The sequence below is a fragment of the Nelusetta ayraudi genome, unplaced genomic scaffold (genome assembly GCF_046127955.1).
Source record: "Nelusetta ayraudi isolate G7.1 ecotype Tasmania unplaced genomic scaffold, CSIRO-AGI_Nayr_v1 ptg000005l, whole genome shotgun sequence".
NCBI lineage: Eukaryota > Metazoa > Chordata > Actinopteri > Tetraodontiformes > Monacanthidae > Nelusetta > Nelusetta ayraudi.
The window spans coordinates 5,345,496-5,363,442 of record NW_027466055.1 but is presented as its reverse complement, the minus strand read 5'-3'; the positions used below and the strand labels follow the sequence as shown (position 1 = coordinate 5,363,442).

At 47.1% G+C, this 17,947-nt stretch overlaps 1 protein-coding gene across 2 annotated transcripts in view; it reads right to left on the bottom strand.

Annotated features, from left to right (window-relative positions):
- Positions 1-17,947, bottom strand: part of LOC142904605 (semaphorin-4B-like) — a 44,978-nt gene that overhangs the window by 4,438 nt on the left and 22,593 nt on the right. For both annotated transcript variants that reach the window (XM_076050804.1, XM_076050814.1), the window contains exons 3-12: positions 13,302-13,462; positions 12,656-12,718; positions 11,993-12,091; positions 10,175-10,286; positions 9,455-9,571; positions 8,734-8,891; positions 2,727-2,908; positions 1,505-1,655; positions 403-613; positions 182-297 (exon numbers count right to left, since the gene is read on the bottom strand). In XM_076050804.1, coding sequence (XP_075906919.1) covers positions 182-297; positions 403-613; positions 1,505-1,655; positions 2,727-2,908; positions 8,734-8,891; positions 9,455-9,571; positions 10,175-10,286; positions 11,993-12,091; positions 12,656-12,718; positions 13,302-13,462 — 1,370 coding nt within the window. The remainder of the gene's footprint in view (positions 1-181; positions 298-402; positions 614-1,504; positions 1,656-2,726; positions 2,909-8,733; positions 8,892-9,454; positions 9,572-10,174; positions 10,287-11,992; positions 12,092-12,655; positions 12,719-13,301; positions 13,463-17,947) is intronic.

Below are 17,947 nucleotides of genomic sequence, written 5' to 3'. Positions count from 1 at the left end.
TGCAGCAGCAGCAGCAGCAGCAGCAGCATGAAACGCTCTGCGGCCACTTTGGGCCTCTGCTAAATGAGTTTCTTTCACATATTTGTGCATCAAAACTCAATTGGAGTGAAAAAATGGGCACGATTTCACCAGAGAACTGCTGGAAATGAGCAAGACGGTAAATTTTGCAAATGTCATTTACTCTCTGCGGGTCGAGCTCGATGTGCTGCACACGCTGAGATCCGGGAAACAGAATCATCTCCTCGATGATGTGCATTTTGTCGTTGGCGTTGATGGCCTTGTGTAGCCTTCCGTCATCTGGGAGACCGGAGGAAAAAAAAGGAGCCGGGTTAATACTACTGAAGACAAGGAGGCCAAAAACCCCAAGTGTGCAGGACAGATTATTTTCAACGTGTTCTTCACCTGTGCCGATGAAAAGCACGTCGTAAGCCCTCTCCATGCCCTGGATCTTGTGCACGGCGATCTGCGTGTAGCGCACGCTGCGCTTCAGCAGCAGGGGGGCGCTGCGGATCACGCTGTCCATCAGGAAATGGTCCTTGACAAAGTTGAGCACTTTGTCGGGCATATGCAAGGACGACTGGATCCCCATTTGCCTGGCGTGGTTGGTCACGCACTGCGGCGGTGGACAGCGGAAACAACGGGTTATTACACGATAATTAACTTCAAGAACTAACTGAATTACAAAGATTCAGCAAGGATGTAGAATTACATCATATGGACGGTTGGATTATTTTACAAGTTATCTACATGTTCATATATAAAAGTGTTTCATTGCACTGTATCAAAACGTAAGTGGTTGATATTGATGATTGTTTAGATGCACACACAGCTGATACACTGGGTGGAATCTAGGCTTACATTCCTTTCAAAGCACAATCACACCACAATGGGATGTTATTTTCTTTCTTTTTTTTTTTTTTTTTAGATCAATTGAGTGAAACCCAGCACAGTGGTTGGAAAACACTGAAGCAAGTGACTGGACTAGCTTGAATAATGCATGTCAAAATCAGTTTTACACTATACCATCAGATTGGTTGTTTGGAGGTATTTATGTATTTATTTATTTTTTTTATTTAACCTTTATTTACCCAGGCAAGCATTTAAAAACAGATTCTTATTTGCAAATGCAGCCTGAACAAGGATGCAAAGGCTCTCTGAGGGTGGAGGGAATGTGGAAGCCAGAACAAGGTTGTACATTTAAAAAAAAAACAACACACCAGTTAATAATAAATAAGCTCATTGACAGTGACAAATACTCAACATGCACAGCAGCCAAATACAATTTGCTGCAGGTTCAGTTTAAAAGCAGTGAGTGATGAGAGGACATCGAGTTTGTTCCAGCAGTTATCTGCAGCGAATGGGAAGGCGCCACGGCCAAAGACGCTGCAGACTTTGTGTATGGTGAGTTTGATGAGTTTATTGCTCCATAAACGCCCTCCACCATAAAGGGACACATGCTGCTTGAGTGAAGGGAGGCTGAGCTGCAGAGCAATGCTGAACTCACCGCCCCGGGCCGAGGCTCCGGCACTGGGTGGTTGTATGTGTACCACTGCTGCGTCTCTCTGTTGACCTCTCGGTAGCGCCCACTAAAGGCTCGTTCCACCTGCGCCATGGTGAAGGCGCACACCGCCGAGCTGCCCGACGCCCCTTTGTACCTGCGGGCGAGGTCAAACAATTAACCCTACAACGTCTTTTACACACAAAATGACTTACCAGCCAACTTGGCTAGTAGAGTAGTTCATATTGTTGAAGAAGAGTGGATTTAAATGAGAGAGCATGAATTTTGATGTCGTCAGAACAATTCTAAAGTGGCAAAGTGAATGAAAGTTTGTGAGTTTCCTGAGAAGAGTGTTTATGAGTCCCGGCATGAAAGTGCAATTGCGCGTCTGTGCACGACAGCATAAATCAGACTCACTCACGCAACTGTTAAGTCACAGCCAGCGACATAAATAAAGACGAATGACGCAACTCCCATTTTTTCCCACAGGAGGAGCCAAAAGTTTCCCCAGATTAGAACACTTATTTGGCGCAAAGCTCCGCCCACGCGACCACATAGGCAAAGGACGGCTGTCAATCACATTTCACTGCAGTTTGAGCAAACAAACAAACAAACAAACAAACAAACAAACATAAAAACACTGAAACACAACTTATGAAAAAGTGGACAACTTTTGCACACTTTACTTTGGAGCTTGAGTCCAGCTTCTAATCTCCTGTGGATGACCTCGTAATTATCCACTTCATTCATTTCACTTTGACTTACACACACATGCATGCACACACACACACACACACACACACACACACACACACACACACACACACACACACACACACACACACACACACACACACACACAGATTTATCGTCAGAATATTCTTGCTTCCCAGTGGGAGTTTTTTTTCCCCCACTGATGGATTTATGCCTGTAATTTATAACACAATTAAGATTGGTTTTCCATAAAGGAGATGACACTGGTGACCGAGACCTAATGAGAGAAAACAAATAGATCCTCCCTTTTCTCAGACCGGTGGGAAAAAGAGACCCAACTATGTTAATGTCAGGCTGAGTTTAGATGTCTATAAAAACATCACCCGCACGTCACTCTAACCAATGAACTGTCACCAGGGGGCAGTAGAGAAGCCTGTGCTCGTCTTCCGTGGTGCGGTATAATGAAATCCATCTCTAAAGCCCTGGCATAGGCCAGACTGGTGCCGGTTCTTACCACTGGGAGGTGAAGACGCCGTAGAAGACGGTGCTCTCCCAGCTGTCCCCGATGGGCTTCAGGACAAACATGTCCTGGATGATGTTGAAGGGGAAGCCGTCGTCAGGGAGCGAGCACAGGAGCTGCGCTTTCAGGAAGGTGGTCCACTTCTTCTGCAGCACCCGCTCACCTCCTTTGTCGCCCTGGAAACACAAAACGCTGTCTGTCAGCTCCCACGGCACAGTAGTTGAAAAACAACGGCTTGTGGTACTTTTTTTGGTGGCGAGAACATCAACACGGCCTGGTTTTAAGATGATGGTAATGAGGAAAAGACAGGAGGCAGATAGCTGGAAGGCAGGAGGGAATAAAATGTTGCGCTTCAGGACCAGGATGAAGTAGGTCAGGAATATGAGGGACTATAGACGTTTTGGAGATAAAGTCAGTCAGGCCAGACTGAGATGGTTTGGACAGAGGAGCGAGAGTGAATATCTAAGTGGAAGGATGCTGGGAGGAGGCTGGACCTGGCAGGCAGGAGATTTAGAGGAGGAGCAAAGAGGAGATTTACTGATGTTGTGAAAGAGGACATGGAGCTTTTAGTTGGTGTGAGAGAAGAGGATTCAGAAGACGGGGTTAGATGGAGGCAGATGATTGGCTGTGGCCACACCTGAAGGGAAAAAAAGCCCAAAGAAGAAGATAAAGTAGAGGTGTCTTTGCTCTTTAAAAGCTTTTAAAGTGAGGCAGTTCATATGTTCAAAAAGGGGGTGAGTTTCACAAAATTGATGCTGCTCCTTGCTGCTAGTTTTCTTTTTTTTTTTTGCTGTGATCTGGGAACTGTTGAGCTTGCAGCTCTAGAGGGCAAGTGAACATGAATCAGTTCAGATAAATAAGCTGGGGCCAAGTCATTCAAAGCCTCATAAACAAAAAAAGAACCTTAAAAAAAAAAATCAACACTGAAGTGGAGAGGGCTGTAGTTTATGTGCTCAGATTTTCATGCAGCAGTCAGAAGACAAGCGGCTGCATTCTGGGCTGGCTGGATACAGTTCTGAGTTGATGAAAACTCATGGACTATAAAAGCTTTAAAGTCAATTTACATTAGAGTGAAAAGATTATGCGGATGACTTGGCAACAAGAGCGTGACCTTGTGTTGGATCCTAGTTGCAGTTCCTACACTTATCTCTAGAGGGCAGTGTTGAGGTCAGACTAGTGGATCTGACGGAGGTGATGGAGAAATTGAAATTAATGACGACAAAAGGGTGGAGCATTTTTTTTGTACTAAATTTTGTTTTCACATTAATGAAGTATTACAAAAAAAATAACACATCTCTTAGCAATAAATGTCGGCAAGACATTGAAGAAGCAGGACTTCTGCGAGCAGGCAACAGTTGCTACGAATTACCAGCACCCAAAATCAAAACATCCGATTTGTCTCCAACAGGTTGGGTTGAACTTTGTTCACGCAAAACTGTAATTAGACCGTTTGGCTCCGGACGTGTTATTATTGAAACGCTTTTGCACACACTGGAGTAATCTCCACCCAAATACAGCCAGCGAGCTGGAGAACACAGGAAGCAGCAACAGCAGGAGGAGGAGGAGGAGGAGGAGGGGGGGGAGGGGGTGGGGGTGGGGGCGGGGAGAGAGAAGAACATAACCAAAACAGTGGTCTCGCCCAATCTCCTGACAGCTTCCCTGAACGTAATCCAAGTATTTCTGGTCAGCAGAAAAAGAGAAGAAACCCTGAACCGAGCTTGCATAACAGCGCAAGGAGCGAACCACCCTGGTGGAGGTGATAGAATGCACAACTATCCACCTCTCTGTTGCACGCACGCACTGCCAGTCAAAAGTTTGGACACACCTGTTTCTTTTTGATCTTTACTACTGTCTCCACTGTAGATACAAACTGAAGACATCAAATGCATGAATGACCAAGATATGTAGAGCGTCTAAAATATAAAACTTTGAGTTATTTCACACTTTTTTTGTTTTAATACATCTTCCATACGTGTTTATTCATAGTTTTGAAGCATTGAGGGACAATCGACAATATAAACGGTCATCAAAATGAAAGAAAGACCATTCAATCAGAAGCATGTGTCCAAACATTTGACTGGCAGTGTAGGGAAAACAACTGTTGCTGCTTATTGGTGAGGTGAACCCGCGTGGTGCTGATGCAGACCCTGGGAGCCAATTACCAGGCTGTGCTAGTGGCCCGTCCACATAATGAGGCGAGCACATTCCTGCTCTCTCAGCTGCTCTCGTTGCTCCGCTGCACACATTTCCAAACGCATCAGGCCTCCCTTCCTCTGCCCGCACGCCAGCCCACTCACGTGTGTGACAGCGCACGCCGCTCCAAAGTGTCACATATTGTGCTTTTTTAAAAAAAAAAAAGAAAAAAAAAAGTATGTTGTCCGCGTAGGAGGCAGAGTAAGAGGGAACGATAGTGCCGGAGTTCTAGCACAGCGCCGCGCAAGTGTGTACAGCACACCTGAATAAACAACAGGCTGAGGGAGTTGGAGAGAGAAGGAGGAGGAGGAGGAGGAGGAGGAGGAGGAGGAGGAGGAGGCGCAGCAGATAGCAGAGAGAGCCGGGAAGGAAAAAAAAAAAAGAAAAAAACAGCCAGGGAGCGGCAGAAGTTGGCCACCTAAAGTTAAACAGTAGCTTAGAAAAAAAAAACACCAAAAAAAAAAAAAAGACTTCACAGGCTTCACTTTGTCTCACAAGGAAGCAGGTCGTCTCGCCAAGGGCCTGCCAAGACGAGGCTCCGCGTCCAAAAGCCATTGTAAAAAGCTGAATTGAAAACACACTGGGAACATGTGTAGGATGGGGAGGGGTCTGCGATGGTCTGTTTTTCATGCAAGAAGGAACAGGCAGCGCACGTGCTCGGCAGTGTGACACCACTCAGAGAGAGACGGCGTAGATATCTACATTCTAGAGCTTCTGCCAGCAGCGAATTCTGTTTCCATTTGATCACTAATTGGTTGGACAGAAAGCACTTAGAGCTCCGATATGGAGTATTTAAATGGATTTGCTGGCATACATTTTTTTTTAATATATATATATATATATATATAAAGTGACTGTATTTGTTAAAATATTAACGAGCATTAATATCTACATATAGGGCAGCGAGGATGCAGCCATATTGTACCACGATGCCTCATTTTTTTTTTTTTCCCCCGCCAAATTCCTTCTTCCATTAAGGGACACTAACTGTGAGTGGCAGCACGACACAGGAGTTTCCACACTGGGGGAGGAACCTTGAGGGTTGAGAAAGAAGGGAAGGAGGGAAAGAAAGGGAGAGAGGGAGGAAGGAGGGAGGGGTGTGAGATGAAGTGATGGTGAGAGACGGACAGCAGTTTGTTCCTGCTCTTGGAAACAACAGGAAGTGAGCTGTTGAGCTTCAGCTGATTGGACACACACACACACACACACACACACACACACACACACACACACACACACACACACACACACACACACACACACACACACACACACACACACACACACACACACTATCATCATCGTCATCATCATCAGTAGGAGCAGCGTTAGCAGGAGTTGTGCACAGATGCTTGGGACACTGCAACACTTTCTGGGCTTCAGTGCACATGTGCAATACAGCTTCCTTCGTACAAACCTCAATGCTCATAATTAATGAATGAAAACACAAGTTTTTATTATTTATTCCATTGCGGGTGCTCAACATTGTTGAGGTGTCAAACACAGAAAAAGCAGTAAATTCGTCTTGCAGCGACTCGGACTTTGCTTCTGTCGCGTCAAACAACTAAAGTGAGCAAAATAAATACATGAGAAAATCTCAATACCTTATGTGACAATTTGTTGGGCGTCAAATTGAACACAGCCCGATGAAGACAACTGTGTAAACACAAATTTTTAGTGGTGAACTCAAGGGTGAGTTGCTGGCGTGTTTGCCACCTTGCTCTCTCGCAGCGCAGCTACGCAACAAGCGCTGAAACACTGAACACGCACTCCAATATTTCGAGCTTGCAAAGTTACACTCACCACATTGCATTTTAAACTGCCTTCTATAATTTCATCCCAGAGCCAAAAAATTCCCAATCAGTTTGAGGGGACCAGCGACTCAGCGAGGTGATTTTATCGACCATCAGCCAAGCGATGACCAAATGCGCTGGCCAATGAGAAGCCAGCGTGACTGCCGACAGGACGGCAATCTGGCTAACACAGTAAAATAAAAGGCCTCCTTTTTATTGGTCCGAGCCGGGAACTCTTTCATCTTCCGTTCCTCTTGCAGCCCAGCCGCCCCAGTCTGCAGGGGCCTCCTCCCTCACTGCCACTGGTTTCCATGTACGGAGCCCAGGGGGCGCCGGGTTGCGGGGCGCTGAGAGGTGTCGCGGGACCAAGTCATTACGCCGTCACTTAAGATTACATGCTGTCCCCGCGATTACTCACATTAGCGCCTGGGTGAACAAGAGGCATCAGCCGGGGAGGCGCATGCACATGAGGCAGCGCCCGCAGTCGCTTGAATTGATCGGATGGAAGAGTGGAAGGAGGGATTAAAGGCTGGTGGTGAATATTCAGGGAGGAAGGCTCATTCTGCTGCCCCCGAAAATAGATTTGAAACACGATCCTATCTGAATGTATGGGATGTAAACAGTCAATGTGTTTTTTCTGTGACGCGGAAGAATGTGTTGCTCATGGATCTTGTGAATGGAGTGCTGTAGCATGATTTTTTGGAGACCTGTGAAATAAATTTTATTAAATTTCTTTGTGCTTCATATCTCTGCACCAACAAGCAAGCAGATTTTTACTAACTAAACTGATGCTTGAGGCGGTTCTACTTGAATTTTCTGAAATCTCTCGGAATTATATATGACAAAAAAATAAATCTATTTCTCCAGTATTACAACAGCCCGATGAATGTTTAATCTTAATACATCTGTAAATGTCTTTAACTCAGATTTTGTTATGTTGTGTTTGTGTTATTATTATTTATAGCGTTACAACCATTTTTTGGTGTTATTATTTTTCTATTATCTGTTATCCTGATTACTACCTGGTGTCATATCTCTTTTCCTCCGACAACATGATTGCATCATTACTTACTTGTCAATAAAGGTACAAAAATGTAAAAAATAAATAAATAAATAAATAAAAATTTCACAGCCCGCCCCCCTTAAAAGCTTCTCCTGGAATGGGAGTGAAAAAAATAAAAATAATAATCAGGCCTTACAGTGGGCGAGTGGGGGGGAAAAAGCATTTCATATTGCTGCGAAGCGCCCTTGAATACTAATGGCGGCCAAGCGCTGGCGGAGGAAAAAGGCGAGGAGAAGAGCGGGACGGACGAGTGCAGCTGACTTTGTGAGGGGCGGCGGAGGAGGTGGGGGAGGAAGAGAAGGGTGACAGACGCTGCGGTGGAATGAAAGGGGGGCTCGGAGGAAGATTCAGTCAGTCAGCTGCAGCGGCAGCGGCGGAGAAAATGTGTTGAAAACATGTTTGCGCCGCCTGAAACGGGGCCGGAGACACCTCTCCCCACTAGTGATGGGTCGCTGACCAACGAACCGGTTCTGAGAGTCGGCTGCTTGAAGAGCTGACTCCCGATTGGGAACCGAATGTGAAAACGGGTCGATCCACATCCAGTCGCTGTCCAACTTGGCAGAGATTTACAACTTGTTTTCATAGAGATTTTGTGTAATGGAGAAATGTCAAATAAAATTAATATGAGAAACGCTTAATGCTGCTTTTTGTTTGTTTTGCAAATTTGTGTTTTAATGTTGTTGTGATGTTTCGCTGATGTGTTCCATCACTAGTACATATTTGTATGAGCGGGGGTGTTTATTTTGGTGTTTTATATTGATTTTTACAGCACTGTGTTTTACAGCCGCTTCCAGTTCCCTGAAAGTCGGAATTCCCATTACGTCTCCCCACCGCCGCGGCCGAGACGTGTCCCGACACGCAGAGAGGCCCGGCGCCCCCCTGGGGGGGGTTGGCGAGCCAGCTAGGGGGCGCCGTCAGGGATTACCGACACGAGAAGCTTCGCCCGCCTCACCTTGCACACACGAGCGATCCTGGACACGACGGTGTTGTCGAAGAAGTCGAACTCCTTGCCGGCCTCGCTGAAGAAGAAGTAGATCTTGTCGTCGTCGCCCACGGGGTTCCCCGTCGGCTGGCTCTCCTCGATGTACGCCGAGCCGACAAAGACAGGGTCTGGTTTGACGAGAGTGCAGAGAGAGAGAGAGACAGGGATGAAAAGCGGAGAGTTTTGTTTTTAGGTGCGACAGCTGATAGGAGCTTCTCTTTAAAGGTCCAGTGTGTAAAATTTGGCTTAATTTATATTATATTGGTAAAAGCTTAACATACTGCCCATAAATACAATAATAAAAGTGAATACTCGCAGTACAATAAAAGTAATTTGCTTTTCCTAACCTAGAACAGTTGTTATATACTGTACACACACACAGGTTTGGGTGCGCAGGCCACCGTAGTTCACTGGCAAGTTCGGCAAGTGCTTAAAGAAGGCCGGTATTCAAGGAAGCTGGGCTTCTTAGGGCAGGAAAACCAAATGACTCTTATTGTACTGTGAGTATGTACTTTTATTAGTGTATCTATGGGCAGTAATGTAAGCTTTTACCAAAATAAAAATCATAAATAAGGGCAAATTCTTCACACTGGAGCTTTAAGCCAGTGCTAATGGGCGCCTGCTTTTGTTTTTCTCATCTCCTCAGCCAGGATGGTGACGGCCGTCGCCGACCTGTTGCGGCTTCACTCACCTTGAAGCCACTTCAAGGAGTTCTCGGTCTTCAGCGAAGCTCCTGGACTCAAACTCTTGTAAATGACTGGCTCGTTCCCTTGGAAGTTGCTGACTGTCCCGGTGTACAACTCCCCGTCTGGAGGAGGGAAGCACACAAAAAACAAAACAAAAAAAATGACTCAGAGATTTTCAATGAGCAACTCCGTTTTCTATTAATTAGACGGAAAGAAACAGTGCGCCGGGGAGATTTTGTCTGAATACAAATAAAGAAATAAATAAAAAAAACAGAGGCCAGAGGGAGATCAGAGCGAGCATTATGACGAAGGGATTATACGAATTATGTGCTCCGCTTGTATCCAGCTCAATTATCCCCTAATTGCTTGTTAAAAGGAGTCGAACACAAACACTGTGTGCTTGGCGTGTGGCCGTCCGTCCGTCAGGCGCACAGCGTCGTGACTCGCTAAACCCCATCAAAGTATCAAAGTGGTCGTCAGCATCAAAGCGGCTGCGCGGAACAGCTGAGCTCAGCCGCGCTCAGACCGGAGCCACGCGTAATGAAACCTTAGCTCCCCCGCGAGTCGAATGTTTGGAGTGATGCAAAGGTAGAGAGAGGGAGAGAGAGACATAGAGAGAAAGAGAGTGGAGGGGAGAGGAGGAAAACACACACACACACACACACACACACACACACACACACGCACACACACACACACAAAAAAAAAAAGAAGCTTCCACCTACCGACGATGATGGCGGTGGACCGGTACTCGGGATTAAAGGGGCAGCGGCTGCGCCCGTCTTCCATCACAACCTCGCCCACCTCGTCCCTCTCCAGAGTAAATGTTGACGTGTTCTGGAGACGAGACACAAACAGCAGAGATTTCCCTTCAGGCAACGGCCAATTAAATTCCACTTACAGTAAAGAGGGAGCTAAAAATGAGGCTCCGCTGACCTCCGGCTGCTCCACCTCCACTCCTCTCACAATAACACAGGCCGGCGCTGGTCACTTTCTCAGTAACATATATATATATGTAACTATAGTAGCTTTATGGTGTGTGTGTGTGTGTGTGTGTGTGTGTGTGTGTGTGTGTGTGTGTGTGTTGCTATACAACTATGAAAAGGTTCACGATAATTTGCTTTTGAATCACATTGCTCATGACCGACACTGAGTCAGCATCAGTTGTCCTGGGTGTTACCAGCAGGTTACGCCTGCCTTTTGAGAATGAAAGAAAAGCCATTAAATTCACAGGGTGCGTCCAGACTTTTCACTGGTAGTGCACATTTTCATGAAGCCAAAGGCGCTAAAGGGCCTCTGTGCGCAATTTTGCCTGAGCGATGGTCGCAGCTCTCACTGTGTCTCTTTAGCAGATCAGCTCCCTCGTAAGGTAGCGCGTCCAATCTCGTTTTGGGACATTTTTCCACGTGCAAACCTTTAGGAAATCGGGCCCTTTGACTTTATGTGGCGCTTGTTTCCAGTGAGTCGACCTCTGAGTTTCTGCTACTGAGCAAGTCGGTCAAAACCAGGAGGCGCAAGAAAACACACCAGCCTCGGCCTCCACAGCCAGACTTCCATCACTTTGCTTCTCAGCTGCTAAACATTAATATTTTCAGCTTCAAGTGTCGTCCACTGTGTTGCAGTGTGAGAAAACTGTGACCGGGTCGTGGCTGTTCGTTCCTCCATCAACCCTTCTCATCCATCATCTTCATGGGCTGTTTTTCTCAATGCTGGAGGGTGGGGGGGGGGGGGGGGGAATAATTCCCAGACTCACATCCACTACTTGATTCTTTGGAGAATCTTCTTCGCGTCAGCCATATTGCCAGGATCTGGCAATATGGCTGAAATGAGATATTGTTTTTCAGTGGCCACTACAAGTACTGCAGCCCAACAAAATAAAACATACAGCCCAAAAAGCACTTTCCCCATAGACAGCAATACAAAGAGCAACGCCTGTAAAATGGCTGAAGGGACGACTGCAACCTGAAATATAATTCGGAATAATAATAAATGTAATTCAATGTGATATTGGCCACTTTTTCAAACAGTAAGAAAGCAGTTTGAAAACAAGTGCTTCTTTGCTTGATTCTTTGGAAAATCTTCTTCGCATCAGCGTGGCGTCACCGCCGGCTGAACCCCTCCAGGACTGCTTTGGGAAAGGGCGATAAAAATAAGGCTCGGAATTCTCCGGTCGACACACGAGAAAACTCTGCACTGTGTCAACACGACGCCGATTGGAATCTAAGTTCAGGGGCCTTGAGTCCTTCTCTCCCTCCCTCTCTGACGTCAAGGAGGACACTTTTCCACATCAGTGTCATCCTGCCGCCGGTTACCGTCACTCCAGATTTAGTCTTGCGCCGGAAACGATGGTATGATGGTACGTTTCGGCCTGTCAGAGCAGTTTTATGTTAAGATATGGAAAGCGTTACTGTGGCCCTAAAAAACCGTGATGCATAACGAACTGCGAGAAGACCGCACAGGCTCGTCGAAACTCCAAACCTGCGCTGGCTGGAGCGAAAAGAAACAACGACTCAAGACTTTGGACACAGAGGTGGCAAACTTACTATGTAGGCGCAAATGGGGCTGAAGGCGTAGGTGCCGCACACGTAGAGGTGGGTGCTGTTGAGTCGCAGGAGGATTTTGATGTAGTTGAAGCAATCAGTCTGGGAGGGAAACATGAAAGGAGAGGTGGCTGTGAGAGCGCGGAAATTAATACAAACATGAAAATCACATGAAAAAAAAAGAAATCCCCGTTTCTGACGCTAAATTGGAGGTGGGGGTAGGGGGTGGGGGGGGCAGGGCTGCTGGCGTCAGCCAGCAGATGCCTGCGAGGCTCTCTTTAATAGCAGAGCGGTTCACCGCAGTACAAAGATTACAGGTTTGCCGCCTGGGGAAGAAGAAGAAGAAAAAGAAGAAGAAAAAGAAGAAGAAGAAGACGGAGAAGAAGAAGAGTGAGCCAGCAATAACAAGGAGGAAACAGACAGAGGCAGCACACGACGAGAGAGATTCCCCCGTGAAAACGGCGCACTTGATGGATCCATTTGTGAGCGGCGGCAGGGAAGAAGAAAAAAAAAACAAAACGGTTTGTTAGCGAGAGAGAGGCGCTGAGAGGAGCGACGGCAAAACACTCAAGCGCCGGCTGAATTAGCACCACTGTGCCACCGTTTTCCTGGAGCCTTTTCCTGACTGCTTCCCCCTCCCCTCCTTTCCCACGCCCTGCACCTCACCTCCATGTTCTTCCCTTTGAAGCTGCACTCCTCCCTTTTTCCAGTAGGGGTGCCCCACGTCAGCTGCAGGTGAAGAAAGACACGAGTTAGAAGCATGAAAGTATTATAGGAACTCCGGGATGTATTCTGGGGACCCGTAAGAACTACATCCTTGCAACATGGCGGTAATGAGATTTTTTTCCAGTGGCCACTCAAAGTACTGCAGCCAAAAAACAAAACCATACAGCCCAAAAAGCACTTTCCCCATAGACAGCAATACAAAGAGCAACGCCTGTAAAATGGCTGAAGGGACGACTGCAACCTGAAATATAATTCGGAATAATAATAAATGTAATTCAATGTGATATTGGCCACTTTTTCAAACAGTAAGAAAGCAGTTTGAAAACAAGTGCACACACTGCGAGTGAAACCTCGAAGCGGAGTGAGTCACCATCGTCTCACTAACTGGAGAGAAGCTTGCATTGAAAGATCAATGCCCTCGCTAGCTTCGCTGACTGGGAAACATTCAGAGAGTTGTTGCGGTGTTTGGTTGGGTCTGAAAGCAGCCTCGGTTCGTCATTCAAAACGGCATTTAGTGAGAGTGACTAATAAGGTCTTTATGCGCCGCCCTCCTTCTACACTGCCTGTCGTCCACGACCACACGTACGTTCTTCTGCAGCTTGGTCTTGCTGATGTCGGTGAGGCTGAGGGCGAACAGCGCCTCCCGCGCTCCCACGTACAGCATGTCGTCCTCCTGGCTGAGCAGCAACGACGTGTAATTGAAGACGCCGTCCACGGAGAACCTCTTGGCGGACCTCTCCCTGGCATCTGGAAACAACAGCAGAACGCACACAGGATTACTATCGTCACGCAGCGGGACAGACAGAAGAGGAGCAGATTGTTGTTGGTGCTGGAGGAACAAAGTGACAAAAACACCAGAGGGGTTGATGAAGAGGCTCAATAAAGTGAAAACAGCACTTCTGAAACTTTCGAAACGCACCGTCAGGTGGGCTTCCTTAAAAACTGAGCTTCCTTAACACTGGACCTTTGAGTTCTGAAAAACCGGCCAAGGCCAAGTTGTAACACTTAAGATGCATTTGCAAATTTTGGGTGCTTCCTGCACATACTGTTCACAAACAGCCAAAAATAGTAGAGCTCGGTGATTTGCAACACCGACTTCATGACCGGAAGGTCTGATTCTTGCTGAACTCCAGGAATATCTGTGAATCTCTGTCGAAGAAAAACCGAGGGGACGGGACGGGAGCGAGCAGAGAACAACATCGTCTCTGTTGATTCCACGGCGTACGAGAACCCCGGCGAAAATCATCTCCGTATGTGTTTGTTTCCCTCTGTGGCGGCGGCAGCCACTGGATTGTGTAGCTGCCGAGCTGCTCGGCTCCGTGCAGGCAGGCGGGCGGGCGGGCGAGGAGGAGCCTCTCCTAATCAACAACAATATAAATCTCCCTCATTCCACTGCCCTCTGAAGTCAAACGAGTTCAACGCCCACTCGCAAATCTCCCCGTTTTCCACGCAGGCCCTGAATGGCTCGTGAGACGAGGCGCAAATCTGATGCATCAGGACACAGCGCCGGGGGATCGGCAAGAGATTCTCACTGCCAAGGACAACAAATCCAACAACTAATCGCTTTCAACTGAACGGGCGTGTGATGAAGTGCTTGGACGCTCCTTGGCGAGATAAGATTACAGAAGGTTTACAGAAAGAAGAGGGGGGTCAGGGGGGGTTGTAACTTCAGAGGCAATTAAAATATGAAACAACATTATGCTTGGACAAATCTCAAATTTCAATTTGTGGTGTGGTGTTGTGGAATGGTCTCAAGGAAAAATGAAAACAGTTTAAATGTATGACGATTTAAAAGATGTACACAATCTATTTTTCTATTAGGTAAAGGAGCAAAGAAGGAGAACGTGTCACTCGTGATGGAAAAGTGAGCGTTTGCTGTTGTTAGCGATGGAAACTGAGTTTATTAATCTACTAGTCCAAAAAAGGGTTGATTTATGGTATAGTTTGTAATTAATTTAGTATGTTGAACTTGGGATAGGATTAAATAAGCATTTGCTTCTTGCTATTCCATTTTGGACAAAAAGAGAGAGAAGAGCTAAACCAATTACATATATAGCCACAGGAATACTTGTCTGCTTGCGGGGTTTCTGTTAATTCTCTGCATTTATTTTTGTTTACATTATCTAAAATTGGGATTTTAATTATTTTTTGTCATTGCTCTATTTTTTTCTAATCCCCCCCCCCAAAAAAAAAGGGCGGAGGGGGTTTGACAAGTCACAATATTAGTTCAACCCAACCTGTCAATCACTGCCAGCCCCCTGGTAAGAACAGCGGAGACGGGCTCTGTTTATATCTGGAGGGTTTGGGAGTTATCACGTGATCCACCAGCATCCATCCGGAGGTCAACAAAGACACGGAATCAAATATTTGTGCCTCTGCTGCTAACATACTTGTTATCCCTTGCAGTTTTTCTTTTAAACCATCTCTGTAAATATTTTTCAGTCAGCTCCCATTCCAAACATAACTAAAACACAGTTGACATGCTCCCTGCTCTTTAGCATGTGTGTGTGTGTGTGTAGGGGAGGGTGGACAGACCATTTGCTTATTCAAAAATGATAACTGGCAATCTGTATCTGGGGGTTGTGAACACTACTCGCTGCTGTTAAAGCTGCTATTTGGAAGGCTGGAGAAAGCCACTGAGGGAGTTTGCAATTGCAACTAGTTTTATTTCATTTTCCTTCGTTTTGCTTCGCAAATATACAGGATGCCTTTATGTTTGTATGTCTTATGTCTCGTTTGTTTCTAGAACAACAAAAAAACAAAACCCACCCCACTCCAAAACAGCCCCTGGGTCTCAATGAAGTTTTTAACCTGAATAAATAAGAGTCAATAAACAATATACAATAAAAAACGTTAGTGGCCGCGTGCTAACGGCACCGCCGGTGGATCCCACCAAGGCTCCTCCAACCGCGTGAAAAAGACCCCGGCTGCAACACGGAGCTCTGGAGAACCGTGCAGAACCGGTGCAACCAGCGCCGAGTAAACAGCAATAAACGTTCACAGGCCGCAAAACTTAAACTTTCCAGCGTAGCTCGGCGCAGCGGGCGGATCGTCAAGCGACCGAGGGCTTTTTTTGGCAGACGGTCCTGGTCGTGTTCCTTCCTACGGGAGGGAGAACCGGCGGCGTCTCCTCCAAAAAGTCCAGATCTGAAGGCGGCCTGGAGGATCAACAGTCATCGCTCTGTTTAAAACAAGTTGACATCTGGAGCCGTCAGGGCAGAAGAGGCCCGTTGATGAAATGCAGCAAACTGAGAAGATGTGGCAGGGTTGGAATCGGTTGGGTTGTGGTATAGGGCTTTATTATTTTTCTAATGGGCTGTTTTAACCGCGTGCAGCGTTTCACTTTTTATCGTACCTTCTTTTAAAGTCTGTTTTAATATTGTCTACATATATTTGTCTTAGCAGACAAAGGAGTGCCATCTCTCCTGTCGTAGTTTGAATGTCATACCCCCTCCAGCCCTCCACCCCCACACGCAGACTTCTGGCCATTCACCCCAACGGCCGAAAAAAACAGCCGTGGCATATTAAAGCCGTGCGACATAAATCACAGTGACATCCTCTCGGACAGACAATGGGAATAACAAGCAGAGAAGAGCGCACTCGTGGAACTTTCACCCAGGGAGGGAGCAGTCTGGGGCTACTTAGCCGGGGGGACACGTGAGGGGCTCAGGGGTCAGCAGGGCGCTGGCTGGCTGGCTGGCTGGGAGCTGTGGTAACCGGGAGGACTGGATTGAGACGTTGACCTGCCGACAAGCGAGCGAGCCGGCCGATCGGGGTCGGGGGTGGGGGGGTTGTTTTCCGAGCTCCGTGCGATGGGTTTCTAGAAGAGCAAAAAGGTCAAGACGCAGCAAAAAGGTCTGGACGAGGCGATTTCCGCTCTTCACGCCCGTCGTTTTCCTCCCCCTCCTCGACGACATCTACTAAAAGATTCTCCTTTTGTCTCTTCCAACGCAGCGTTCAAGCCGCCTGGAGCAAAAAACGTGAGGGGCATCGGCGGGTCACTTCACAGCCGGCATCCGAGTCCATCCGTCAGCCGCCCGTTTAATCAGCTGCCTGTCACCGAGCTCCGGCTCTGATAATTCTCATCATGCGACGCCCAGCTATCAATATGGACCACCTTATTGCTCGGTGTAAATTATTTAGAAGGCCATAAGCGAGTCTGAATCTATACCGCGCCTTCGCCCCAATTCTCCAAAACCCCTGAGCCGCAGAAGTCGAGCCTGCAAAAAGCAAATTGGCCCAACAGTCCAAATGCAATAGCGAACACATTCAACAGTGGATGTGTTTTTCTCCGCTGGAACATAATGGCTTCTTAGCAATTTGCTGGAATTGAGTTTAATTCTTTAGCAGCTTTGTTTTTTTGTTTTTTTTTTTGTTTATTGCAACACTCCTTCATGAAGTCCAGGCCCGACGACGATGGCAAGACCGAGGCTCCGATTTAAGAGAGCAGCTGCTTTCTCAATAAAGAAATTTGGTTTACAGACATTTGGTGGATATTGAATTGTGAAAATGAACTGCAGATATGCAAAAAAAGAAAAGAAAAAAAGGCGTCATCAGTTCTTTTCTTTCCAACACTTGGGCATCAGTGGTTTGTCTCCATGACAGCGTAGTCAACTAGTCGGTTTAACCCCTTGTGAGCAGGCTTGAGTTAAAATCTCTCCTGGCTCAGTCTAGCAGAGTTTCTGCTCACTCAACAGTAATGCTGATGGAGACATCCCAGCGAACCAGCTCGCGGGCAGACAACGCTGCCAGAAAACGCGTTGGCAGGGTTCGCGTCTCACAGAAACGGGGCACCATCAACATCTTTTCTGTTGAGTTTAATAGTACTCCGAGGGCGGGGCCATCCACTGGCTGCTCCTCAGCAGGCAGGCGGCTGCCAAGAAGCTCCAAAAAAGCTTGACTGTAAACATGGCCCAGATTTGCTCAAGCAGCGTGAGCCCAGTCACAAGGCGAGGGGGGCAACAGGGACAAAGTGTTTGAGCAGCAGGCTGAGCACCACCTCACAATGAGCAGCCCTCATCTCGCAAAGAAAAGACAAATTCATGGAGGAAACAGACGATATTTATTCGCGCACAGAGAATCAAAGCCCCGGGAATCGCAAGGCCTTGTTTTACACAGCTGTTGATTGCGGGCCTGTGGCGACCCGGCAGCTGCTTAAGTGTTGCGGGAACAACAGCGCGGCCGAGGTTGAGAAGGTGGCGGCAGAGGAGAACTTGGTGGCTGCCGAGGACG